The 26,951-nt window shown below is 52.1% G+C and overlaps 1 protein-coding gene across 1 annotated transcript in view; it reads right to left on the reverse strand.

Annotated features, from left to right (window-relative positions):
- Positions 1-947: 947 nt before the first annotated feature.
- ITGA9 (integrin subunit alpha 9) overlaps positions 948-26,951 on the reverse strand; it is a 345,274-nt gene continuing 319,270 nt past the window's right edge. Inside the window, 2 exon segments of the mRNA XM_045436561.1 lie at positions 948-5,409; positions 19,100-19,219. Coding sequence (XP_045292517.1) covers positions 5,311-5,409; positions 19,100-19,219 — 219 coding nt within the window. The 3' untranslated portion in view covers positions 948-5,310.

Below are 26,951 nucleotides of genomic sequence, written 5' to 3' on the forward strand. Positions count from 1 at the left end.
CTCACTGGACCATTGTCCTCAGAGTCAGACTCATCAGTGCTCTTTGCTGCAAACAAAGCTCTTCCTTTCTGGACTTGCAATTTGAGATCTCTTTTGGCTTAGCAATTCATATTCTCCCAGATGTGATTTTATTTAAAAAATAATTTGCATATGCCTCATTGTTGCAAAAGAAATACATGCTAAAAAATGCCTGGAACTACACTAAACCTCAGGCAAGGAAAAACAAAAAACAAAGCTAAAACAGTGACTTTCCCATCTACCTAAAGGCAACCATTTTTAATCCCTTGGCGTGTATCTTCTCATACCCTTCTTCTATACTGTGTGGTGTGTTTGTGCATGAATTTTAACTACGGGGCACTGTAATAACTTTTAATAAGTATAAAGCCAGTAATGAATGAGATAGAAAACAAAACCCGGTAGGTTTGATTGGTATGGCCAAAGGCTTATTCTTGAAAGCACTGGCAAAATAGATCTCTGTTGGTCTCATCCAGGGAAAAAAGAGAAACACACAGAAGTGAACAGCATTTGAGATAAGAACAGGGACGTAACTAGACAGATGGAGATTACAAATGTAAGAGAACACGATGTTTGTAAACGTGTAAGGATGCTACCAGAAAGCTTCTGGGGAAATGCTTGGTGACTAGTGGAAGCAGTCTACTAACAACAAGGAATCCACTCCATTTAATTTGGGCACGTTTGTCTTCAGATCAAAGTCCCAGGTGTGGCCCTGGGCAGGTGGGTGACGCACAGAGAAAGTCGTGACTACGGAATGGAGGCCAAGGATCGGGGACAGTTCGGCCACATGGAGGGGGTTGTTCATGCACGATTAGATAGACCTGCACGTGCTCTTTAACGCTCGTGACGTATTACATTCAAACCGCATCTTCAACACCCTAAAAAGGTTCAAGTTCTTCACCAGCAAAGAAATTACAGACCAAACTCCTGAATCATTTGCAGCCATTTTTTATTCCAAACATGTATTTTTGTAAACCTGCATTCCCCTAACAGTGCAAGTGAATTAGAAGTGACTGCATAAACTTTAATACACTTTTAATGACTTTGGGAGGAGGAACACCCCTCCCACCAAAATTCCTCAACGTAAATATACATGGATGCATCAGTCAAGTTCTGGAAGTGAAGTTAGCGTGGGTGTCTGCCATGCAATTAATCACTCTTAAAGCTTTTAAACTCACTCTGCCCGTCACACCGTGCACATTAGGAAAAACAACAACAACAACAACAACAACAAAGTCTGAAATCTAGACCATTGTGCTATAAAGCATTGCACCATGTGGGAAATTTGCTCGTTATCCCAATGTGCTGAAAATCGGAAGACATTCTAGTAGGTTCATCTTGGCCCTGGTGGCATCTGTATCTTCCCTTCAGCCATTCTTTGTTTCAGAAAATATTATCCGCTGTGTGTACCACTGCTCCACACAGCAGAACAACACATTGCTTAGACCCCTGTGCGTCGGAGCACTTCTGAAAGGACACTCACTTTCTGCCTTTTGTCTGCTAAAGGGCCATTTCCCCGACATAACAATCCTTTGCGTGGCCTCTATATTCCCAGAAGTCTGGGTCAGGTGCATGTGGGTTTCACCAGATGCACATTTCATATGTAACCTACGTGTAACTGCATTCCCCTGGCCATAATGTCTTTTCCAAGAATAAAAGTAGCGGAACAGCCTTTAAAAAAAAGGACTCTGCTAGGGTTTTAACAGGTAGCCCACAGCACATGTATCACTTGGGGGATCTACTATACTTCTGCATTGAAAACAGGTCCCAGATATTCCTGGGAGGCCTGCTGGTTTTCTGTTTGTTCTTAACTCCCTTGCCTTTGGCTCAAAGATGGTAGGCTATGCGTGACTTGGTGAAAGACGACTTTCTAGTGGATTTTCTACAACATTCACCAAACGTGAGAATACTCCTGGTGATGCTGATGCTGGTACCAGCTGACCGAGAGAGCGGATTCCTGACGTGTGCCTGTCAGTCACCATCAAGCCAATGGACCCGCCCCCTTCTTCTAGTATCTCCTTATTCCTAAACCTTGTGGTCTTTTCTTGGGAACAGGTCTAGGACTCACTCTGGGGATGTCCCCAACTCATGAGTCCCATATCAACGGAGCATAAGTCAACCATTCTTGAAAAGCGGGCATTATTTTCAATTTTTACAAAGGTCCTTTTTCATATTTAAAAAGTGTCTCAATCTTCCCATCAGTTAAAACCATACTGAATACATAACTAAAAGCCAAAGCAGATTGAACTAATGCTGTGTAAGAGGATATCTGATAGGATTCCACAGTGAACCCACAGAAGCAGGAGGGTTCGAAACTGGAATGCACTGTGGACTTTCAAAAGAATATTCTGGAGAAGTTGTACAGATGCCATTCACCCTGCCTGCTTCCCCTGAGAGCCTATTGAGAGGGCTCACGGTGGGCTGGGCTTCTTTATCACCGTGTCAAGCAGCTAACTTCCTGCTGTCGCCCCACCTGCTACTCAGCACCATCAGACGTGCAGAGGCACCGTCCTTCTCCGGACAGATTCCTGGAGTGGCTGCCTTGTGAAGTCTTAGTGATCTCCTGAGCGTATGACTGCCCATGTGGGTCTGCCGTTCAGAATCGACCAGGGGCAAACAGATCCTGGCTCCGAGACCGTCCACAGGGACAGGAGGAGTCATCCTCTACGTGGCCACCAGTGCGTCTGTACCCCTCGTAAGGGAGCTGGTTACAGGCTGTAAATGCGTTTGTCCAAAGCCGCTGAGGGAGCTGATGCAGGCCTACCGCCTAACAATCTTCAGTGGCTTATTAAAGGACAGCATGATACTATGAGCAAAAGTCCATTGAGGGAAAGCCGCACATGGGGTCTCACAGAGGAGACTCTCCATCCGCCTCTGGCGGGAAGGTTTGGCTCTCCGGGCAGAATGTGACGGAGTCCTCTGGGGAAGCCCCAGCACTTAACGCAGCTCCTGATGCACAGCTTAAAGGTGTCCTTTAAGCGAGTGACCAAGACCCCCTCAAAACTGCCCTCACTACTTTTGATACAACTCACGGGGGAACTCTGACAACTGGTGTCTTTGACTGCATCTGCCCGGTAGCTACCTCTGCCTCCGTCCCTGTCAGAAGCAACATCCCCGCCTTCATTCTAAGATCAGCCTAGTTCATGCCATTGACCCTCTGGCCTTGTCATCTATTCCCAGATTCACCAGGAAGGGACACATAATACGTTCATTGTCTTTCTGCATCAGAGTCAACTGCATAATAAGAAATGAAAAGACGCTTCTGTTCCACGCCAGGTTCACAACTGTCCGGCATCCTCACGATTTTGCCTAAACTTTGCTATCTTTCCAAGTATTAGCCAAGTATGTGCGTGGAAAAGCCTGTCTCCTCTGGAGTTCTGCGTCTTTGCCACGATGTTCACAGACCCCCCAACACGTTAGCTTCCAGTAGACGAGGCCCTACAAGAAAGGTCCCCGTCTTGTTTCTTCTTTCGGTCCCATTTGCTAACATCTTTTATGCACCTGGGGCTCCAGCGGGCTGTAATAAGCCGTTAAGGACCCTTTGTCAGACCCTGTTCTCAGCCGCGTGTTTTTTTCTCTCATCAGAAGGTTTGTGGCGACCGCGGCCAGGGCTGCGGCCAGTTACTGAGTGTCCCCTGCGGTCCAGGCGCTGTGCCGGGCACACTACACGCATCATCTCATTGCCCTTCTAGAAAATCACATTGCACTCAAAACCAGGCGGCACAGCGCGGCTGATGATAAACACCAACCGGCAAACAGGGAGACTGGAACCGAGGGCAGCAACTCAGCATTCAGGCGCGCGGTGGGCAGGGCAGTGCCAGCGCTGCGCCCAGGTCCCAGTGCATTCTTTTTCACATCCTTTCTGGATGCCTCCCCGGGCTGGGGGTGCATTTGCAGCTCTCCTGCAGAGGACTGCCTCTGGGCTGTCGGAGCCGTTCTGCCAGCCGGAGCTGAGAGTGGGAAATTTATAGCTCCCCTGCACCCAAGAATCTGAAAGATCAGCTCCCTTGCCCCGGGTTGGGGCGACTCTGGGACATAACTTACCTCCAGAGCTCCCTGCAGGATCAGGCTGAAGCTACCCTCCTCGGGATGTCCTCTGAAATGGCACCCTTGCCTGGCTTCCTCCCCTTCCCTGTCCTGCTTCCCTCACCCCTTTACTGCCGTCTCCTACGGGCAGAACACTACCTTATTCAGTTACTTGCAGGCAAATCTTTGTACTGGAGTCTGCTTTCGGGGAACCTCCCTTAAGACGCTGTTTTAAAAACTAAGGACAGGTTGAATGGTCATCTCTGGGAAGGAATCTGCAATGGCCATCAGCTGGGACAGCAAGAGTGGGAGGGGAAGTGGAGACCTCTGACCTCAAATTACCACGAAAAGGCAACACATCACAGCATTCTGACACAAGTCTTTGCTTGGTGGGCACTGACTTAGTCCTCGCGGTGAGTGGACTCGGATGCATGACGTCCAGGATGAGATGCCTTGCTGAGGTTTGCCGGGTGACCCAACGGCCTTGCTCCAAGCTCTCGTCCATCAATCCAAGCGGAAGGAGGGTGTGATGTCCGTATAGGTGATGCCGAGCAGACTTGTGCCAGGGGCAGGTTTTTCCATCCAAAGTCCTGTTGGAAGCCTTCCGATGCAAGGGATGTATGAAAAACCGCTTAGAGTCCTTTAGCACATTATTTCAAACGACTCCAGGCAACAAAGATGCGAATTGTCTTAGGGGTCTGACCTCAACCGGTATACGTGTGGTGCCGCCTGCTTCGTGGCTCACACGAGGTCTCCTCAGATTATTTTATGTGCACGTGTCTTTTTAACAGCAAGTCCCAAAGTACGATCAGATTTCTATGGATGCACACGTACTTCCAAGATTTCAGCCCAGAGATCAGTGCTTGAGTGAATTATATAACTATTTAATAGAAATAATAAAACATCGATACAAATATAAAGACATAATCAGTATATAAAAGGCTTATATTTATAAAAATACTTTTAGGTAACAGTTTTCCCCTGAGGGTTGACCACGCACGTTGCATCCATAAATATGGTTCACCTCTGTAGCTTGCTTTCCCAAGTTCGGAGTTCACCTTTAAGAAGACACAGGTGGTGGCTCCAGTCACGTGACCTGGCCGGAGCGGCTGCCTCAGGGTGGCTCCTGGGCTTGACAAAAAACGAGGAAGAGAACAGCATCAGTGGGGCCTCCGAAAAATCTGGAGAAGATTCTTTCTTCCAAATATGGAAGATACAAAGATCAAGGACGACAGGCGGCCGATTGGGTCACGTGACTGGTGTGGCAGGTCACTGGTTTTTCTGGACCCAGTCCCAACTGTCTTCGTTCTCTTTCCGGTTTTTCTCAGCTTCAATAATTTCTTTGTACCTTCGGCGAAAGAAGCCCATCTGAAAGGCAGAGAGAGGAGAAGCCGGGTTAGAATGCTGGAGAATCAGCCCTTTCGGTCCCAAGGCAGCCTGGGGGAGGAGGAGAAAAAGTCCTGTACTCACAGACCTGGGAAGGCTTGGAAAGCCCCTCAGATTAGACCGATTTAGGAAGAGCATTATTGTGGAGCCACTTTTCAAAATGCACGGACTTTCTGCAGGTTCTCTCATGACTGTTCCTTATAAAGTGCTTTTGGTGAAGTGTTTTCCGAACGGTGTGCTGGCGAACGCTAGTTACCGAGAGTTATTCAAAGGCATTTGGGAGTAAAATAGTGATTTGCGAATAAAATTCACAGTCAGATGAGTTTGGGAGATGCTGCCTTCTTTCTTCCTTAAAAAAAAATTTTTTTTAAATATATATTTTTGAGAGACAGAGCGAGACAGAGCACGAGCAGGAGAGGGGAAAAGAGAGAGGGGGGACACAGAATCCCAAGTGGGCTCCAGGCTCTGAGCGGGCAGCACAGAGCCTGACGTGGGGCTCGAACTCATGGATGGCGAGACCATCACCTGAGCTGCAGCTGGACGCTTAGCCGACTGAGCCATCCAGGCGCCCCTCTTCCTTTAAGACGTATGTAATGCACAGTAGAAAGTCAAGGATCTAATAACCCTTAGTAAAGGATCTAAGAAACTCAGGGACTTGACATTTCCTGAGCTCATTTGGCTTTTGATAAACCTATTGTTATCCGCGGAGACATCAGCCATCGTGGGGGAATTGCTAAATACTGCTCTCACAGAACAGGCTTTGAAAAGCGTCCGTCAGTCTGCATTCTTCCTTGCTGTTCCTCTAGATCTTTCTCTCAAACCTACAAAACATGCAGTACCTGCCCCACACCCAGCAGTGTGAACTCTCCGAAAACTGGCATCTCACCGGATCCGGGATGGCAGTTTCCTTCAGCTCAGTTCTGGAAAGACCTTCCCCTCTGACGTCACATCCGGCAAGACGAGTTTCTGGGTTTTCTCGAACAGGCATCACAGACATTAAAGCATGGGAGCTGACCTTCTCCCATGCTCGGAGAGACCCGGCACGTCTTGTCCTTTGTCGCCAGCATTCGTGGCCGCTGTTTCTGACGTCAGACATCCCTCCCTGCCTCTGCCCTTAAACGTGGCCAGCTGGAGTGGGGTACTCCAACACCCCCTCTTCTTGGCTGTGACAACCCTCAGGTGCACGACCTACCAGAGTTCCCCGGTGGAACTTGCCCGAAGCGGTAACCAGCCTTACTTACCACGTCTTGGTGGGCCTCCTTCTCTTTTGCTCTCTCGCTTTCCTGCTCTGATCAGGGTTTCCTGTGGTCACCTTGCAAATCAATGACCCGCCCTCAAATCCCCATTTCAATCCCCTCGAATGGAGGAATTCAAACGGCCGCACGCGTTCAGTCTGCTGTCGGTGAGCCTGCTGTCCTGCAGGCTTGTGGTTCCACACCGTCATGAGCTTGTGACTCCCGTGGCCACGTTCGAAAGCGCTCACGACCAGGAATTTCTGCAGTGTGTCGCCAGGAGCGAATCTGAAACCTGCACCCAGCGAGTCATCAGGCCAGCCCAGCTCTCACGGGCACGCCCACTTCTCTGTCCATTCGTCCTCATACTCCTTCCCTGTGAGCTGAGCGTCCTCAGTCATCCGACGGTCGGAATTCCTCGCCCCAGAGAAGGGGCTGATTGGCCTCTCCGGGTTGCCAGGGGAATCCTGGGAGCGCACTCGGAGTGCAGTCAGTGAAGGGGCTGATGCAGGTTGAATGACGGGGAAGAAGCTTTCTTAAAACAACTGCCAAGCGTTTGCGGCTCTGAGTGTCAATCCGCACGGCCAGTGTTGTGGACACTGAGTTCCTAGTGTTTTCGGCCCTGGAAGTTTCTTCTCGGCATAAGACTACATCTGCCAGGACCCCACTTTCTGGCACTCCCCTCCACCCCCCTGCCCACACACACTTTCCTCTCCTTAAGTCCCTATCACCTTCTCCCCTCTGCAAGGAATGTGGAATCAGGGCTTGGTCTGGATGTTCCGGAAAAAGGCCGTTGTCAAGGCCCTCAAAGCACGCCTGCAGAAGGTCAGGAGAGCAACCCAAGACTTACTGGAAATGTCTCAGGAGTTACTGCTTGAAATACCGTTAAGATAAAGATGTGGTTGGGGCGCCTGGGTGTCGCAGTCGGTTAAGCGTCCGACTTCAGCCAGGTCACGATCTCGCGGTCCGTGAGTTCGAGCCCCGCGTCAGGTTCTGGGCTGATGGCTCAGAGCCTGGAGCCTGTTTCCGATTCTGTGTCTCCCTCTCTCTCTGCCCCTCCCCCGTTCATGCTCTGTCTCTCTCTGTCCCAAAAATAAATAAACGTTGAAAAAAAAAAATTAAAAAAAAAAAAAAGATGTGGTTGACTGGGCAAACATGTCATGAGCACCTTCTGTGCTAAGGAGGACATAATCACGAGAGTAAGGCTGGATGTAAGATGGAAATAAGGTTCCTTAGCACGGAACTCTGCCTGCTGATGGTGCAATGCTTCACTAATCCCAGCTAATCCCAGATTACTCACTTTCAATCCCAGATAAGTAGCTCATCTCTAGTCAGGCGGAATTTCAACGGCTCCCTCATTATCCTTCACGTTTGTCTTAAGTCTGAGGACTCCTTGAAGGCAGGGTTTGTGCATTTTGTCCCCGGAGCTTAGCATATCACCTGTACTTGGCAGTAACTGCAGAAACACCCACAATCCTGCGTCCCCCGCGTCCAGGCCCCTTACCACGTGACTGTGTGGGAGTTCCCATCATGAGGAGGGGGCTGGCTCCCACCCCTTGACTCTGCCCTGTGACTTGTTCTGAAAACCGGATGCAGTGGAGGCGAAGCCGAGTCGGTACCCCGCTTGGGCCTCAAGAGGCCTGTCGCACTTCCCAGAACCCTGCCCAGCCTCCACGAGTTTGGTCGAGATGCGAGCGCGCTCAGTGAGGCCCCCGAAGACCGGCCAACCCCCAACTGCCTGCAGGCACAGACACGAGTCTACCCGAGACCAGAGAACCCCCCTGTTAAGCTCAGCCCGACCCACAGACTTGTGAGCTAGACAGACGTTTGCTGCTCTTAAGCCATTAAACTTCGGGATGGTTTGTCACGCAGCATGAGTCAAGCGATGCAGCACCCCGTGTTTTCTGTCTGACTTACTGAAAGTCTTCCTCGCAGGGAGAGAGGCAGGGGCAGCTGGTAGGGCTCTAGACCGAAGGAGCAGCGCCCTGCCTTGTCCTGCTGAACAGAATTTTCTTGCTCATCTCCAAGCGGCACAAAAGTCGGCTCACTTTCTCATAGCTGTGCTAGCATAAGGATTTAAAATAGAGTGTGCAAGCAATCTAGCAAGGATCTAGAGCAGCCAGATGCACGGTCGCATGGAGCTCCCGTGTGCCCATGTTTAAGTGTCATACTTGTTACCAACGAGGTGACAGCACCATCATCTCCTGAGCTCTGTGTCCGACACAACCCGGGCGTGGCCTCTTAGACGGAAGGCTGGAGCTGGCCACTGGTGTTGGCCCTTCTTCGATGCAGCCCAAAGACCATTTCTTAAAACTCAGTCCACTCTCACGGCTAGGGAGTTGGGTACAGTGGTGCAGGCTGTGCACTGTATGAAGGGGGCAGTGCCCCTCACGCTGTGGATATCATGGACATGTCCATTTATTACAACTATTTCCCAGCAGATGGCAGTAGAGTGTCTTTCCCCCCACTCCCCCTCAACAAAATCCGCAGGTTTCCTGAATTTTCTAAAGGATGGGAGTACAGTTTCTGGACGAAAGGGGCTCTGTTTGCTAGTTTGCACAAAGCTGAGTGGTGGCTCTCTGTCGAACTAATATTGTTTCTTACACAACTAAGCTAACTCCGTTTCAGAAAAAGAGAATATCAGCTTTGGGCCGTTTAGAGCCTCGTTGTGGCTTTTGATACAGAACCCAAAGCCCAGGCTCTGAGTTTACCGAGCAGTGGTCCCCCAACACCTGTGTCACACCAGGTCTGCCCATTGCCATAGGACCTTCTCGGAAGATGTGTACGGGAGAGACGCGACAGGGGGAGCCCCGAGTCCTGATGACTGCTCGTGCTCCAGCCACCTATCTCCTGGGCCACAGGTGAGGTCATTTCCTGGCTCTAAGACACCGATGGCATTCTCAGACCTCGGCGGGTTCCCAAAGCAACCCCGGGGCTGCAGCCTGGGGGGCACACAGCTGCATACACCCAGGGTTCACGCGAAGGCGGCCCAAGACACGGAGCCCTCGTCCGGTGGCGATCGTTTTCGAGGAGGTTTTGGAAATTTTGGGAAAACTGCATTTTCAAAGTTTATGCTACAGGATGGATACACACAAGGAGTTATAAAATTCTTAAAACGAAGATAAATTGAGACTTCAAAGACATTTCTCTGGCAGCAGGCCTTCCTTAGGCACCTCCTCTGGCTCTGGTTACTCTGGGGGAGACGTCTGAGAAGTGCTGGGCAAACCCGGTTTGGCTGCCAGCTGAGCCCCCTGGGGGATGATTCATAATGAGTTGAAGCTGGACCCTCAGCAGCCCCACAGCCCATCCCCATCCAGTGGAGTCAATGTTGTCCTGCACTTTTTTTTTCCGGAACCTTCCAAGGGCTTGCATTGCCACTAGAAGGGCAGAAGGCCGTGTTTAAAACAGTTCTGTCTGCAGCGGAGGAAACGTTCACGGAAACCCTCAAGGAGGACTCAAGCCAAGCCTTGCTCAGCTGCAGACAGAGGCATCAGCTTGCTTTCTGGCTTTTGTCCGCACCGGCCCTGATTGATGGCAGCCCGCAGCCCCAAAGAGCATCGCCCTGAGCCCTCCTGACAGACTCTCACAATTTTCCGATATAACCTTCTATCAAAAACCTACCCGAAAACAACTAGGGAAACGGCAGATTTCCTCAGGATAGCCCTCATCAGGGAGGTGTTGTGGGAGGCTCGAGGCCTAGGAAGAGAGAAGAAGGCCTGACCGAGTTTTGGGGTCTGCACCAGCCTCTTCCTTCCCAGCCCGATTTGGGGTGAGTGAGGGACTGGACTGCACAACTCCACAGCATCTGTGCTCTTGTGAGATCCGCACCCCCTCCTCCCCCGGCCTGTGGGTTACCTCCCGGGAAGCCGTTCCAAGGACCTCGGACACACTCCTTCTTTGGACTAGCTCGGGGCCTCATGTTTACGGTCTCTCCGGTTACCCGACTATTTACACAGCACGTCTCTGTCTGGAGATGTCGGCAGGGCAACATCAGTCCAATATTTACTTCCAAGCATAAATAAGTCCCCACTGAGTGTCCCTGGCACATGGTTTTAATTGAGGCAGCGTGAAGGGTGTTGGTGGCTGTGTGTGTTCGCACACGTGCGCGTGTATCTGTGCGTTCCTTCTCTGGAGGCGAGGCAAGGATGGGCCTGGTCGGAGGGAAGGCGATAAGGCCAACGACCCCCGGAGGGGCTGCCAAACCTTGCGCGTTCTCCGAGCCCTTTCACAGATTTCTTTTTCTCAGGGATTCTGCTTGAGATCAGAAGTAACGCTCTCAAATAAAAACCACGAACCCAACGCCAGCTCGAAAACGGCAGGCTCTTGGAGCGGGCCCAGCTGAGGGCGGGGAGCAGCCCGCCTGCCCGGTGCTTGGGAGAGGGGAGGGCCGGGGTCCTGGCCATCGTGGGAAGGGGCTGGCCACAGGGCTGGCAGGGGAGTGGCACTTCCCTCGCTGCTGGTCATCTCGCCTGGCAAAAGGGGCAAAGAGGAGGGAGGGGATGGTTCCTTGAACACGGGAGAGGAGGAGGCAGAGGGTTTCTCCTCGACCGAGGGGCGGCCTGTGGGTTCTGGCCAACTGCCCAGGGGAGGGGGTGGGAGGGAGAGAGAAGCGGGGGGCCCTAGACGCGGCTTCTTCTCCTAAAGGAAGAGCCTCCTGGCGGCCTCACTCGCTTGCCACCTGACTCAGAGGCTGGCTTAAGGAGCTGAAGGCACTTCTTAACGTGTCCGAGTCCCACACCAAGCGGTCTCCCTACCGTAGCTCTGAGCAACCACGCTTTCTTCCGTAAACAGGCCTTTGTGAGTGTCTTGGAGAGGCACGAGGCCCGGGCAGGAGCTAAGGGAGAGGGGAGGGAACTCATTTGGATTTTTCTCCCTTAAAAAGAGTCTCACGTTTCAAAGTTTTCTTCCTGCATGGTGGTTTGGCAGGCTACCGTAATCCTGACACGCACAGTTTAAATTATGGCCCTCGGCGTCTGCTAACATCCCAGCTTTGGCAAAGCTGATGAGGATCCATTTCAGTATCTGAAGAAGGGGCTGGTTAGCTCAGGGCCCTCACTGTGGATTTGGTACTGGAGTCAGGGCCTGGGGCTGCCAAGCAGGAGAGCGTCTGAGGTGCAGTGAGTGGGGGGGGGCGGGGAACCTTCGGGAAGGCCCCGGGTCTGCCCAGAGGAGGAGGCCAGTGGTGGGGGTGGGGGGCGGAGGGGGGTCTGGAGCCCGGCTCCGGAACAGGCCATCTGCTGACCTGTAAGGGGTTTCTTTTAGATAAACACGTAGAGCAACAGTGGATGATGGGCATGTCAGCGGCCCAACAGGGACATGCGGGAGGGCCCAGGAGCTGGTGGCACAAGCTTGGCCCGGCCAAGTCCTGCTCCGGTGTGTGTACGTGGCTCAGCCACCATCTCTGGTCACTTAACCGCATTTCCCAGAGGTCTTCCAGACTGACTAAGGCCTCTTCTGTCTACCTCTGTCCTTTTGCCCAGAGTCTGTCGCCTGGTAGGGACCCAACACTGTCTGCTGAGTGAAGGGACTAGCCATCTTTCAAGGGTGAAGCGTGCTGACCCGCAGGCCCGTGTGGCACAATGAATACATCAGCACAGCCACCTGCTTTGTTCCGTCTCCCGACCACGCTACGATTTGTGTTTACGTGGCACATTGTGGGGAACGGCCATTTTTGGCACATCGGCTCGAGGCAACGGCCAACGACCTCAGGGAGCCATGTCAGGAGCCACTCGAAAGGGAACTTCAAGAGATGTGGCTCCTCAAGGCAGAGGACTTGAACGCCGCCTACCTGTCTTCAAAGGCCCTGGGGAGGCACCCCCTGGTCAGCAGTAGCGACTGGGGACCACTCAGTGGCTTTCCCCTTGACGGAAACGGAGGGGAAATAAACGAACTGTGGCAATAAGCCCAAACCATTAAGACTTCCCATGGAAGTTACATATTAGGCTGGCTTTTAGTCCAACTAATCAACAGACTTCTAGGCACTGGACTGTCCATACGATATCAGATCTCAATTCACTGTATGTAAGGCATCATTCTGAGGTTATAGACATAGGAATCACAGTTGACAAGAGGTCTGTAGGTGAAGTTTTAGGAGTCAATAGGTCATCACAATAATCCTACATTTCGTTTGCCATTTTCAACCTCCTAGAAAGTCATCATATTTAGTTAGCTGTTTAAGAGAGAAGATATTGGGGCACCTGGGTGGCTCAGTCAGCTGAGTGTCTGGTTCTTGATTTCGGTTCAGGTCATGATCCCAGGGTTGTGGGATCGAGCCCTGTGGATCCTCGCTCAGCATGGAGCCTGCTTAAGATTCTCTCTCCGAAGAATGGAATCTTGCCATTTGCAGTGATGTGGATGGAACTGGAGGGTATTATGCTAAGTGAAATAAGTCAGGCAGAGAAAGATACCATATGTTTTCACTCAAATGTGGATCTTGAGAAACTTAACAGAAGACCATGGGGGAGGGGAAGGGAGGGAAGTTACAGACAGGGAAGGAGGCAAACCATAAGAGACTCTTAAATACTGAGAACAAACTGAGGGTTGATGGGGGGTGGGGGGAGGGGAAAGTGCGTGATGGGCATTGAGGAGGGCACTTGTTGGGATGAGCACTGGGCATTGTATGGGAGCCAATCTGACAATAAATTATATTAAAAAAAGAAGACTCTCTGTCTCCCTCTGCCCCTCCCCCACTCATGCACATGCACACGCACGTGTTCTCTCTAAAAGGAAAAAAGAAAAAAAAGAAAAACGCTATTTTTCTTAAACTTCCTCTGTCAACCTCCTTCCTGCATTGTAGCTTTGCCTGAAGAGATGACCCACACTGAATGCCGAGTGCATTCAGGAATGTTGCACCAAGATTTACTTTTACTCCCTTTTCCCCAAAGGAGCTCAATCATGATTTTCCCCCTGACACCATGGAAGAGAGGCGAGGTCTCATCTACTTGAAAACAATCGTGACTTTTGAAGAAACCATTGAACGTTTGCCCCTAGTTCTGAACATCACGAATGTGGCAGATGAAAGGCGGCCCCCCCTCCCATGAAGATGTGGCGTCTATTTCCCCTCCCTTGAACCTGGGCTGCCAGGTGACTGCTTTGACCAACCGAGTATGGGGGAACGATACTACGCCAGTTCTGGGCCAGCCTTTAAGAGAACGAGCAGCTTCCTCCATATGCTCTCTTGGGGCCTCAGCCACCACGTGAGAAGTCAGACCCCACCCTGGGGAGGCTCTAAGTCTACATGGAGAGAAAGAGGGGCTCAGCCGAGTCTGGCCCCCCAGACATCCTCACCAAGGTGCCAGGAATGTGACTAAGCTGTCTTAGACTCCTCAGACCAGCCTGGCCGCCAGGGAAATGCCACTGAGTGACCCCACTCAATGTCACGGGGAGCAGAAGAATCACCCAGGCAAACCCTTCCTGGATTCCCGCCCCACACATTTATAAGATACAATGCGCCTCAATTTGGGGGCAGTGTGTTACACAGCAGCGGCTAAAAGGTACGATATAAAAGCCCACAGGCTTGAGCAACGGCACCTCAGGAAACCATGAAACCCTAAGGGGGCGAATGCCTGTCTAACTTCCTTCTTTTATGAGAGTCACCCCAACCCCCACCCCGCCTGCCCAAGTGCCATCTTGAATCTTTCTCCTTCCCGAGTCTTAGCGGCTGGGATCAGTAGGGCACGTGGGACCGAAGCTGAGCCAAATTCTCTCCCTGCCAGCTCCCTGCCTCCAGCCACAGCGGTGGACATTCTCTCCCCTGGACTTGCAGAGCTGGGCGTCAGAGGTGGCCGATCAGTCTGTGTCCGGGGCTAGAAGTCACTGAGATGTACCCCTCAGGAGCAGCGGGGGGCACCCGTTTTTTTCCCGTGTGCAGAGAAGTGTGGAGAGGCAGGTCAGCTCGGGGAGAACAGGATGCAGGAGTGTAGAGGGGCAGCGGCGAGGGGCTGCGGGGGACAAAGGGAGGGAGAGAGGGGGTTACCTGGCTTGGTTTCTGGACACTTTCTGGGTCTGGATGCACACATCTCCTTTGGGGCCTATGTGTATTCTTCCATCCTTACAATTCTTTTTTTTTTTTTTTTAATTTTTTTTTTTTTTCAACGTTTATTTATTTTTGGGACAGAGAGAGACAGAGCATGAACGGGGGAGGGGCAGAGAGAGAGGGAGACACAGAATCGGAAACAGGCTCCAGGCTCTGAGCCATCAGCCCAGAGCCCGACTCGGGGCTCGAACTCACAGACCGCGAGATCGTGACCTGGCTGAAGTCGGACGCTTAACCGACTGCGCCACCCAGGCGCCCCCATCCTTACAATTCTTGCTGAAGTGGCTGTGAATGGATTTATGGGCCTTTTTTTTTTTTTTTTTTTTTTTGGCAACTGACAAGAAGGGCCTTGGTGATGCCTGAGGTAGGAAACGGAAGGGAAAGCGGGCAGGGCCGGTGAGGTGACAGGAATGTCCTTCTGTAGACCTTCCGCCTGCTGGGTGAGGGGGCCTGGGAGTGATTCACACCCAGTCTAGTCTCCTGTAGGCCCCGCACACTCAGAATGCCTCACCCCAAGCTGCCTCTCTTCCGGAATGAATTCAAATCGCACCTTCCTTACTCTCACCCAGGGAAACCATCCACTGTCTAGTGAAAACAGTGACGGACTGTCTTCCTTCCTGACCTCCCCAGTCCAACCGGCCACCAAATCCCTTTCTAATTGGCTCTCCTCTCCTCCATCCGTGGCCACTGCCCTAGCCCCCGTCCTGTCCCCAGATCTCTCTCCCGAGACAGCTCTGGCCATGCCACTGCTCTGTCCACAGACCCACCCCTCCCCCCTTTCCCCTTTCCCCTGGGTGGTGGGCGCTTTCAGAGAGTCGGGGTCGGCCATCTTACTGCGGGCCACTGCTTGCCCGTGACATACCTCCCACGCGGCTCCCATTCTCACCTCCTCTTCCTTCTTAGGGAACATCCACCTGCCCTTCCCTGCCTGGAGAACTCAAACCACATCCAAGGTCAGGCTTGGATGACACCTCCTTTGCGAAATGTCCTCTGACTTCTCTCGGGTGCTTCTGTGTGTTCAGCTCGGTGCTAAGCATTTTGCCTGCATCCTCCCTATACCTCGAGTTAGAGGTTGCGGTCTCCGTTTTACTGAGGGAACGGGGGGTCACAGAGGGTGACCGTCCCCAGCCACACGGCTGGCAAACGTGGGAGCCAGGTTTCAATGGTACCTTCTTCTCAGTTTCCTGAGAAGTTTGCACATGCTTATCACCCCCTATTCCATTTATAGGTCTGTGTGCTAGATGGCGGAGCATTCAGGGGCAGGGAGGAGTCCCAATTATCGTCGTATACAGGTGCCTACCCAGCGTTTGGTTCAAAACAAACGTTCAATAAATTGAGCTGAAGTGACATATTGCTCTTGGAGGATGAGCAAAGTGGCTTTCCGCTTTGGTGTCACTTAACTGCTTCCTGAAAGGTGTTGTTAGACCCTGCGCTTCCCCCTCGTTAGTGATGGCAAGACCTCGTCCGGGGTAACGCCACCGCTTGACTGCCGCCGCTCTGCCCCCTCGCCCAGTCCGTGGTAGAGGGTGGGGTTCGCCTCCTCGGGTCCTGGCCCTTTGGATCACACAGCAGCTGGGTGACATCAGGGTCCTGACTACCCACGGCAGCTATCTCCTGCAACCTCATTCTTTAAACAAACACAGCGGAAGCAAAGCTAGGCAGATGGCAGGTGGAAGAAGGCACGAGTGTGTACACAGAGTCGGGACACAGCCCTGAATGGCAGGGCCAAGGGGGTGGCCAGAAGGAGGGCATTCCCTCATGAGCAGGTACGGGGCATGGCCACCACACTGCCCACTCTCTGTCCCTGTCTGGTCTCACGTACCCAGCCTTGGAGGACTTTCTGTCATCTGAGGAGCCCAAAGGCAGAAGGAAGGAGTACACACACACACACACACACACACACACACACACACACACCCCAACCAAAGCTCTTGCTGTCTTTTCAGATCAAACATCGAGCTGGCTTTGTTCTCTGCCTGTAGACCTGAGGCCGTCCCGGCCGGAAGGAGTCGGAGGACACAAGGGGGAGTTGAGAACCTATCTGGCCACGCAGATTAAACAAACGACAAATTGGCACGTTATTTTTTGTTTCTTTTTGAACAGGTAATATGCACTCCTGGCAAATATATAGGGAAATGGACACTTTTGATATAGTGCTTGTGGGAGGGGGAATGGGTATAACCTTTCTAGAGGCGATTTGCAGGATGTAATAAAAGGCTTAAAGTATGCATTTCCTCTGACTCAGCAATTCCATTTCTAGGGTTTCATCTTAAGTACATAATGAAGGATTTGTGCAAATATTTGGCTCTAAGGATATTCACTGTGGCACCGTTTAAAGGGGGTGTGAATCCAGGAGCCACCTGGCTCCCAGCATCGGGGGACAGGACGGGTGCATGCAGACATGGGGCCGCCTGGAGGTGGGTTTTTAACAACACGGAAAGAGGTTTGCAGTATCGTGTTCGGGGTGGGGCGGGGGAGGCTGAAAAGAGTACACGGAATGTCTGAGAAGCACGGGAACATAAGAGAAACTTCTCTTCAAGGAATGTGTTCCATGCAGTTTTCTTTAAACCTCCAGAACTTTTTCAGGGGACGTAGCCCTCCACTTACGGCAATCAGCCCAATTGTCCGTCTGAAGAATGTGTAGTGAAAACACGGTGTTTCCTGTGTCTCGACTTCTTGGATACAAGTATGTGTATTATGCTTTTATTTCAGATGAATAATTGCACCCACTGTTTTAACGTTAGAGGCATTGTACCTCTAAACATGTCGTGTGTAGTACTGGGAAGCTCAACATCCTTCTCAGAAATAAATAGGTGCTATGAGAATGCTTGGTCTATATCTCTACAGAGAAGCAGGTCAAGAAGAGACAATACTGTTCATCGTGGTTATTCTGAGATGCAGACTCCTGACTGAGCGTTTTTGTACTTTTTTTCTTTTAGAGACTTAAAATTTTTTTAAGTCTTTATTTATTTGTTTGTTTATTTATTTAGAGAGACAGAGACAGAGCAAGCAGAGGAGGGGCAAAGAGAGAGGCAGAGAGAGAGAATCCCAAGCAGGCTCCACGCTGCCAGCATGGAACCTGATGTGGGGCTCGAACCCACGAACTGTGAGATCACGACCTGAGCTGAAATCAGGAGTCGGACACTTAACCGATGGAGCCACCCAGACGCCCCTATACCTTTTTTTTTTAATGTTTATTTATTTCTGCGAGAGAGAGAGAGAGAGAGAGAGACAGAGCACGAGTGGGGGAGGAGCAGAGAGAGAGGGAGACAGAATCCGAAGCAGGCTCCAGGCTCTAAGCTGCCAGCACAGAGCCAGACGCGGGGCTCGAATCCACAAGCCGGGAGATCAAGACCTGAGCCAAAGTCAGAGGCTCAACCGACTGAGCCACCCAGGTGCCCCATACACCTTTTTTTTTTTCTTATTGACAGGTTACAACGTCTGATCGATGAATACAAATTATTTTGTGACCCCCAAGAAAGTAATGATTTGAATTTAAAGCATCCGTCCATAATGATATAAGAGGCTGCTTCCCACCTGCATCTGAAACCCGGAACACTAGCAAAGCAGGGCTTTGGTGGCAACAAGTCCCAGCTCTGCCCCCTGGTGCTATTCTAGGACCTGGAGACGTAAGGACCAACCGGGGATCCACTTACCTGGGACATGAGCGCTCAGGAGGGGCACACCTTTGCTAGATAATGACTCTGAGGTTGTTACTGACGAGCACAGAGGCTCTGAAGGGAAGGGACTCCGGACCTCTGAGAGTGTGAGGCAGAGAAACCAGCTCAGACTTGGGGTGTGGACACCCCTTTCCCCTTGAGAAAGTGACAAGAGGCAAGAAGGCGGGGCCGGTGTTCCCCGGGGAAGGAAGCAGGGCAAGGATATCCCCGGGCTCACCTACAAGTGAACCACCCGGGGTCGGGAGAATGCACCACGCAGCTCCCCAGGCAGAACTCTGGACTATATCTCATCTTAGTTGCCCGAGTCCTCGGGGCAAAAGTCCTTTTCCTATTCCACATGGGAAGAAAACAAAGAGTCGCTCGGCAGTGGCTTTGCTTGCGTTTTCTCTGAGCAAACGGTGAACCACCCCAGGCCCTGCTGTTCCTCCCAAGCTTCTGTCGTGGAGTTGGGCTCCCGCCTTTCTGGTGGGACCAGTGAGAAGGTAAGAACAGGGCGGGGCTGAGACGACTGCTCTCGCTCTAAAGGTCCAGGCCTCGGCTGGAATGGCCTCAAGTGGAGCCAAGAGTCCATTCGAACCTGAGGGGGACGCTGACCTTGCTTCACTGTACCTGCACCGTGAAGGAAGTTCTAAAAGGAAGCTCCTTTCAAGAGGATCCTCGCGAGGCAGGAGGGCTGGGCATCCATGGGTGGGGGCTCCACAGGGCCCTGCAATCACCAGACTCACCTTCCAGAGCAGAACAGCCAGCAGCAGGAAGATGAGTATTCCCACCAGCAGACTTATGGCAATGATCCAGCCCACGACATAGCCACGGGGCTCCAGATTATGCAAGGCTTCGAAGACCACCTAGGAGGCAAAGCAGAAGGGGGAATGATTTTCAAATGGAAGTGCCCAGAGCGTGACAGAGCCCGGCCTGGGCTTGACGTTCGGAGCGAACTACAGAGGAGTCCAGACTGTCGTTACTGAAGACGGGACTCTGTTCAGTTCTCTCCTGGTTGTAGACCGATGGGTTTTTCACCATCAGGGGGTGAAAAAGCCACGTGAAATCCAAGCCCCAGGTCTTGAGAGGGTTGTAACAACAACAAGCCTGACTTCAATATCATGAAGTGAATCTAAGTGTGGTGAAAGTCTCAGAAGACGCACTCTTCTGCATTCGGGCAACAGCAGCCTCCCGTGCATTACGGTTTTGTGATGGAGGACGTGGGCGTGCCGGCTTCTTTCCAAGTGTTCGGCTCAACGTGTCGCTCAACGCAAGCATTTGACGGATGCCACTTTCCTGACAGACTGTCACTCCCCAAGGGTTGGGACACCATCCGTCTCCGGTCTCATGGCAATGCCTAGCACACGGGAGACCCTCACTCCTGAAGCTCCGGGCTCTGGTTTTCGGTGGGAACCATGTGCAATCCCAGCCCGTGCCTCCGTGAGGCAAGTTTCCCCAAGTTTTATGGGAAGTCAGTGGTGTGCTGGAACTAGCCATCGGCCGGCAAGGGCCAGCAGTGTGCTCCTCTTCCTGGTTGCATCGACGTGTGGGCATTTACGCTGCAGAAATTGGGAGACAAGTCAGGGCCCCCCACCCGCCTTCCGGAGAACGGATTGCTTAACATGTATTGGCTCAACACTAATTGGACCCTTTGGCTCTGCTCCAGCCCCACTGGGCACAGTGGGGTTTGGTTTTGTAGAATTCCAAGCATCCATTGTGTCCTTGCCGCATAGTAACTTTGCCCTAACGATCACTGCCCACTCAAGCTCGCTGCAAAAGAGACAAAAGTCCCAGCTCTGGGCAGTCATTGTTTCCCTTGGCTGCCCAGCTGGCCCATCCCCGGGTCTTTGTCCACGCTGGGCCATCCCCTCCTTGGGGAGAGCCTGTCTGAACCTAGCTAGATGCTGGAGGCCGGCTGTGGTTTCCACCTTGCCTGGAAGCTTCACTAATCATGGGAGCCCAGGGATTCCCCACTCAAGCCGCATGGGGTGATTGGGCACAGTACCTTACAGTGACCAGCACTGCTTATGGCCCCTTTTAGGGCCTGGCTCCCAGCTAACTCTTCCCAAATGCTCCTCTGTGCCTTGTAATCTCCTATCCACGTTACACAACTACCCTATGAGGGATTCAACACCCATTTTACAGAGGGGACCATGGAGGCCCAGAGAGGACAAGCCTTTTTCTCTGAGCCAAGTAGCTGAAGTACAGAGTCAGGATTTGAACTCAGGTCCAGCCAACCCCAACCCCCCAAATCTGAGCTTGCCAACACTGCACCAGTGAGTGCCTAGATGACGGTGGCTCTTCTTAAAGACTACCTGTTGGCTAAATAGGTCATTTGTTGACGGTGCCCTGGTGATAAGAAAAGCAAAGGTGTGCATCTCGATCTCATTGCATCCATTCCCACAGCCCGAGTAGGAGGGGAGGGGTGTGTGCTGGGGGAAGGGGCTGGATGGCCAGTCAGGAGGCAGACAAGCTGCCATAGTTGCACCCATAGACGCTGACTCCGGAACCTCATCTCAAAGACAATCAGGCAGAGCAGAGACCATCCCTTCCTACATGGGGGCAAATGAAAGAAAACTGCCTACACACATAGTCATTCTGGGAACGGAAAGGAGGCCTCTTTGCTGTATTGTGCTCACTGGCTATGTGACCTTGGGCAAGGTACTTAACCTCTATGAGCCCCCTTTCTCTCATCGCAACATAGGGGTAAAACAGCACCTCTGCAGAGAATTCAAGGGGCTAAGACACATAGAGCCCCAAGCATGGCACCGGGCAGAACCCAGCTCTGACAAACAGAAGGTGATTTCTCCATCACTGCCGGCAGGGAGGTATTTTTGAGGTTGGGCGTGGTTGGCTACTTTTCCATTTTTAAAAACTATATACAGAGAAAAGTAAACACAACCCAAGTGCACAGCTCACTGCATTCTTATCCCACGCATGCTAAATGCACAGGTGCAACCAGTACCCAGAATAAGAAACAGAATGGGACCAGAACCCCCCGGAAGTCCCCTTTGCACGCCTTTCCGGCTAACCACCTCCCCATCACGGGTCACCGTGACCCTGACTTCTAAGGGCCTGGATTAGCTGCACCTGCTTTTGTCCTCAGTACACCTGGAATGGCACAGCGTCAACTCTGAAGTCTGCCATCATGCGCCCATCTGTTCAGACTAGAGATTCAGGTCTTTAAAGACAGATTCACGCCCTTGGGTTCTTGCCCCTGAAAGGCTGTGGAGTGAGTCACCCCCTACATTCAGAATCTCTCATGGCGTCTTGTACAGATGAGCCTTGAGGCACTATGGCCAACAGGTACGGTCTTAGACAGCCAAGATACTGCCCTCCGTTTCCTCCTCTGTGAAACGGGGGTATGAGAGGGAAAATCAGATAGCGTTGTGAAAATTCCCAGTGCAGGGTCACGTAACATCAGTCTGCCGAACCTTCTCGCCGACAGAGAGTTGCTGAGACAGGCTGTGAGCTCAGTGTGGGTCAGCTGTGGTCGAGCCCCTTGGATCACCCCGATGGCTTCTCAGGGACGCTGCCTGCCCTCCGCATCAGAAATCTGCGTCCTGGCAAAGCCATGCTGGAGATCTGGTTTTGTGCATACAGACACAGCTAAGAGTATCCACAGCAGTTTAGTCTAGCAAATTCCACAAGAATGCCCTGTCACTTCGCCGGAATGTGTGTTTAATCCTTTCTTATTTTTAGTGATGCTGTCTGTCTTCTTGGATGCATGTCTCGTGCTTTGGCAGAGCGGGTTCCCGTGCGTCAAGCCCCTAATGAGCTCACATGGGGGAGAAAATCAGAGCGTCCTGCAGCTTTAAGAAGTCACATCTCAGATAAAACCCCAAAGGAAGGCACAGCAGCCGGACTACAGTGGGGAGTCAACAAGCAGTGACCATGAAGCCTCCACTATACCACTAAAGAGCTGGTGATCCTGGTCACGCCCCTGGACCTCTCTACGTATCTTTTCTCTGTATTCTCTTGTTCCCATCCCCAGTCACTATTCCAGGTCAGGCCTGGTCTGATCTCATAGCACCCTTTCAGGGGCCCCGGAAAGGCCATCAGGGGTTGTCTTTTTTTTTTTTTTTTTTTTCAAATATTTATTGTAGGAGAAAGAGAGAGAGGGAGGGAAGGGGGGAGGGAGGGAGAGGGAGAGAGAATGTGAGCAGGGGAGGGGCAGAGAGAGAGACACACACACACACACAGAATCTGAAGCAGGCTCCAGGCTCTGAGCTGTCAGCACAGAGCCTGATGCGGGGCTTGAACTCATGAGCTGTGAGATCATGACCTGAGCCAGAGTCAGCCACCCAGGTGCCCCAGGAGTTGTCTTCTTAAAACGCAGGTCTTATGTTGCTTCTCTGCTTACGCTATTGGTGACTTCCCTTTACGCTGAATACATATTCCAGGGTCCCAAGTTCTTTACAGTCTGGTCTCCTTCGTACCTTGCCAGCCCCTTGCCGGGCCATCATTCCCATCCTTGTTGGTTTGCATCATCTTGCCAGCCAGAACTGTGCTCTCCGGCCTCTGCAGGCTGCTTTGGCCGCCTGCAATGCCTTTCTGTTCTTGTCCATTTGACAAAATCCAATATTGCTCATCTTAAAAGTATTCAGGGGTGCCTGGGTGGCTCACTTGGTTAAGCTTCTGACTTCGGCTCAGGTCATGATCTCATGGTTCATGGCTTGGAGCCCCACTTCAGGCTCTGTGCTGACAGGGTAGAACCTGCTTGAGATTCTCTCTCTCTCCCTCTCTCTCCGTCTCTCTCTGCCCCTCCCCTGCTCACGTGCATATGTGCTCTCTCTCTCTCTCCTTGGTGACGCCAATGCCATTGGTCCATACTTAGAGCAGAAAGGGGCCAGGGAACGTTCCAGTCTACCATCGGAAGGACATGCAATCATCTTTTCGCCTGATTTCCAAGTTTTAAATACTTTTGAAAATAGGATAATATCATGGGGAAATGACAAATGTTACAACATTAAGTGCAAAAAAAAATCAAGATAGCAATTTAATATCTAGAAGACGTCAGCTTTGCAGAAGCATGGTAGGAAGTTTTAAAAGTACACAGGTGCTTTTTTGAGATTATGGGGTTTTTTTCCTTTTTTTCTGTTTTTTGCTCTTAAAACTTCTTTTTAACTCAGTGTTTTAAAGCCAAGTTGAAAAAAAAATGGAAAAAGAGAGACTCTGCTCCTACATCTGCTGTTCCAAGAAACCTGACTTTTTGGCAGGATTAGTCATTCTTTGAGCTTTTGGAAACATTGCCATTTTCAGCCTCTGTTAGCAGAGAAGCCCTATTGTGGCATCTCAATGTACAAAACGGAAGAAAACGGAGGTTCTCTGGTTGTAGAGAAGGTAGGCAGCCCGAACCCAGCCCACTCAGCACCCCCTTCCTACGCCGTCCCTCCCTACCCCAGCTGCAGCAGGCCCTGAACTGGATCAAGGGACCCCCATGGCTCCGCAGGACTTAGTTTTAAAACCTTAGCCGAGAAGTGCTGTCTCTTAGTCCTTATCACTCTGTAAGGTAACGATGCATCTTCCTGTTGACGGGCTCCAGCACCCTGTGAATTCCTACAGAACAAGGCTTCAAATGCACGTTCTCCAGCCACCTAAACCAGGATTGTGATTCATGGTGTGGTTCATGAATGCAATATCCTCTCGGCTCTAACATCAGGTGGAGCATGGATATAATTCAGTCTACAACAGAAGATGCTGGGGTTTGAAGCCGGACTCTCTGAGTGTTCTCTTCTCTACCTCAAAAATACATTTGCAAATGTTATCTCTCGGCGGGGAGTTCTGGCCATCCGTGCATCCATCTGCCCACCTACCCACACGCCCATCTGTCCATCCATTCGTCTGTCTGTCCACCCCATCCATCCATCCATCTGTTTGTCTATGTAGCAGCTGCTACGTGCCGGGCACTTGTAGGGGGTCCTTGATGAATCAAGCAGATAGTGTTGTCCTCACGAAGCTTCTGGCTTTTAGAGAATACTGATCAATTAGACACACAGATGTGAAATTATAATTTTGGCCAGTGCCCCAAGGCAGAGGTTCATGGTTATAAAAGACTCTGAGATAGGCGTGGCAGTCAGAAACAGTTCCTGGAGGAGCTGCTGATGCTGAGAGCGATGAGTCAAAGAGAGGGGAGGGAACAGCATTCCAAAGAGAAGGAACAGCCTATGCAAAACCCCTGTGGCCGCAGTAAGCTTGGCAGGGGTGAGACAGGGCCAGCAGACAGCGGGGTCGGAGCAGGCAGAATGAACAAGGTGCCGAAGGAAGATGTTCAAGGTGAAGCTGGAGAGACAGGAAGGGCTGGAGGCTGGGTTAAGAATCATACGTTTCATCTTAAGAGAAACGGGAATCCGACGCAGGGTGTGGACCCGGGGAGGGATATGGTTCACAGTTTGCCGGGAGCACTTCGCTGAAAAATGACAGTAGATGAGAAGGGAGAACTTCGTCCGGGGCGGGGGGAGGGGGGGGTGTTCAAGGAACAAACAGCCCTGGTAGCAGGGTTGCAGGGGAAGTGGTGCAGGGGAGATGTTGTGCTTCCAGCACGAAAGGAGGTGAGGAAAAAGGGGAAAAGATCTGCGGACGGTGGGGGGTCTGGTGGTGGAGGCTGGGAGACCCGAGGTGGCAGTTCTGCCGTGGATGAAAGCCGGGAGGCTCGTGTGCCGGACGTGAACTAATAATACGTAAGAGAAGGAGGGGCTTGAGGATTTGTCTCCACAGAGGCTTTGAGGAGGACGGACGTCAGGCCGGGGCAAGAGCGGGCCCACATCCTGGGTGTCCTGCCGGCTGCTGGGGAGTTTCACGCACCTGAGGTTGGCGAGCCGGTGTCTGGGAACCTCCGGAAGCCAACTTCCGGTCTGGGGCAGCTGGCAAACCCGAATCCCAGTGCTGGACTCGTTTCTGTGTTTCTGGAAACTTTCAAATTCCCACCACCGCAAGTAGGCCTCGTGTCACAGCTGGCAACGCTCGGGTCTCTGTGAGGCCTGAGGACATGACCACAACGGGGTGCGCCTGGCCCAGGCCCCTGCGGGACAAGGGTTTCCGGTGCTGAGAGGACCGTGCAGTCAGCACTACCCAAAGGGAGGTTCAACCTCAGACCCAGGTCGGCTGAAGGTCAATTACGACGGCAAGACGCTCTCTGCAGTCGACCTCACACGCACCTCACAGAGCAGGAGTTCGAGTAAGAGAAAAAGTGGAGGGGACGGAACATCTGGGACGATGAAATGACATCTCCACCTGCTTCTGATTACATCTAACAGCCAGTGAGGGGGTAGGCGCGGGGGGAGGAAATGTTCTCAGCAGAACCACGTCTTAAACTGCTCTCAGAACACAGCCCTCGGAAAGCACACCCGCTCAGGGGAGCAGGGCGACTTCTGGAGACCACATCAATGAACAGAAAATAAACGGCGCGTTTGGCGAGATCAGCATCATACGTCTGTGCCGTGACAAACAGAGACGTCACCCGTGCCCGTGGCTGCCGGGTGCCGGGTGTCGGAGATGGCCTGCTCTGTTAGAGTTTGCAGAGGCGAGAGCTGGGCTGGTGCCATAATCCCTTTGTGGTTAATCACGGGCCGCGTCTGTTGGGAACGGGCTGAGTTCTCGACGCCGCGTTGAGAGGTTTTATGGCCACCACTGCTGATAATCCTCACGGCTGCTCTTTAGAGGACAGCTCATCCACCTCAGGCTATCCGGACGAGGAGCTTATGCATCTGGTGAGGGACCAGGCCTCACCAGGAAGAGGGCCAGAATCAACAGACCCCGGAGTCGGCACGTGATGTGCTGCTCAGGCCACCAGAGCCGAGGGTCGCTCCTGAAACAAAGGGCCAGCTGCTTACCACCCAGGATTGTGATCCCTACCACCTGTTCAGAATGGCCTTCCCACTGTGCGTGTGGGCGCGAGGCAACGGGCCAGCACAGGGCAGAGGAGCACAGGGGTAAGGAAGGCTCGGGGCTTGCAAATAGCCAGCCCCAGCAGCCCGTCCTGGCTCTTCAAGCGACAAGCCGTGGCGCCCCAGGGTGGAAGGTCTTTTCACCTCCTGGAGCCTCAGTTTCCCTTCCTGGGCTCACAGGGAGCACTTCCTTAATAAACTGGTTGCACACACACGCTCATCTCACGTTGGCTCCTTTGAGAATCTAGCTTAGGACACCACACGGCTTCCTGTGGAATGCCTGTCCTTCGCCCGTCCCTTAGAAGACTCCTTCGGCACCTGCTCAGGGGTCGCTGTTTCTTCCCACGCAGCCCGCCCTAACCTCCTGAGCCGGGCATTCGCGGTACATAACCACACCGGGCTGCGAGCACGTCTGCGTGCCCACTTGCGTGTGCTGTGAAAGTCTTGAGGGTATAGAGCGATGCTGGTTCATACTCACTGGGGGTTCAACTCGTGTCTAGTGAGAGAAGTTGATGGACCGGACGGCAGTCTTGTCCTAAAATACCACCTTTCGTAGCAGAACTCTCTAGAGTCCAGGGGTTCGGCGTGGGGTACAGCGTCCACCAAGGGAAACGGAGAAGGGGGAAATGCCAGGCTCCCCACCCCTGAGGCAACTGAAGCGTATTTCAACCTAGGAGTGGGTTCTGTTGTTTACAAAAATAACAACGATGAT

The sequence above is a fragment of the Leopardus geoffroyi genome, chromosome C2 (assembly GCF_018350155.1).
Source record: "Leopardus geoffroyi isolate Oge1 chromosome C2, O.geoffroyi_Oge1_pat1.0, whole genome shotgun sequence".
NCBI lineage: Eukaryota > Metazoa > Chordata > Mammalia > Carnivora > Felidae > Leopardus > Leopardus geoffroyi.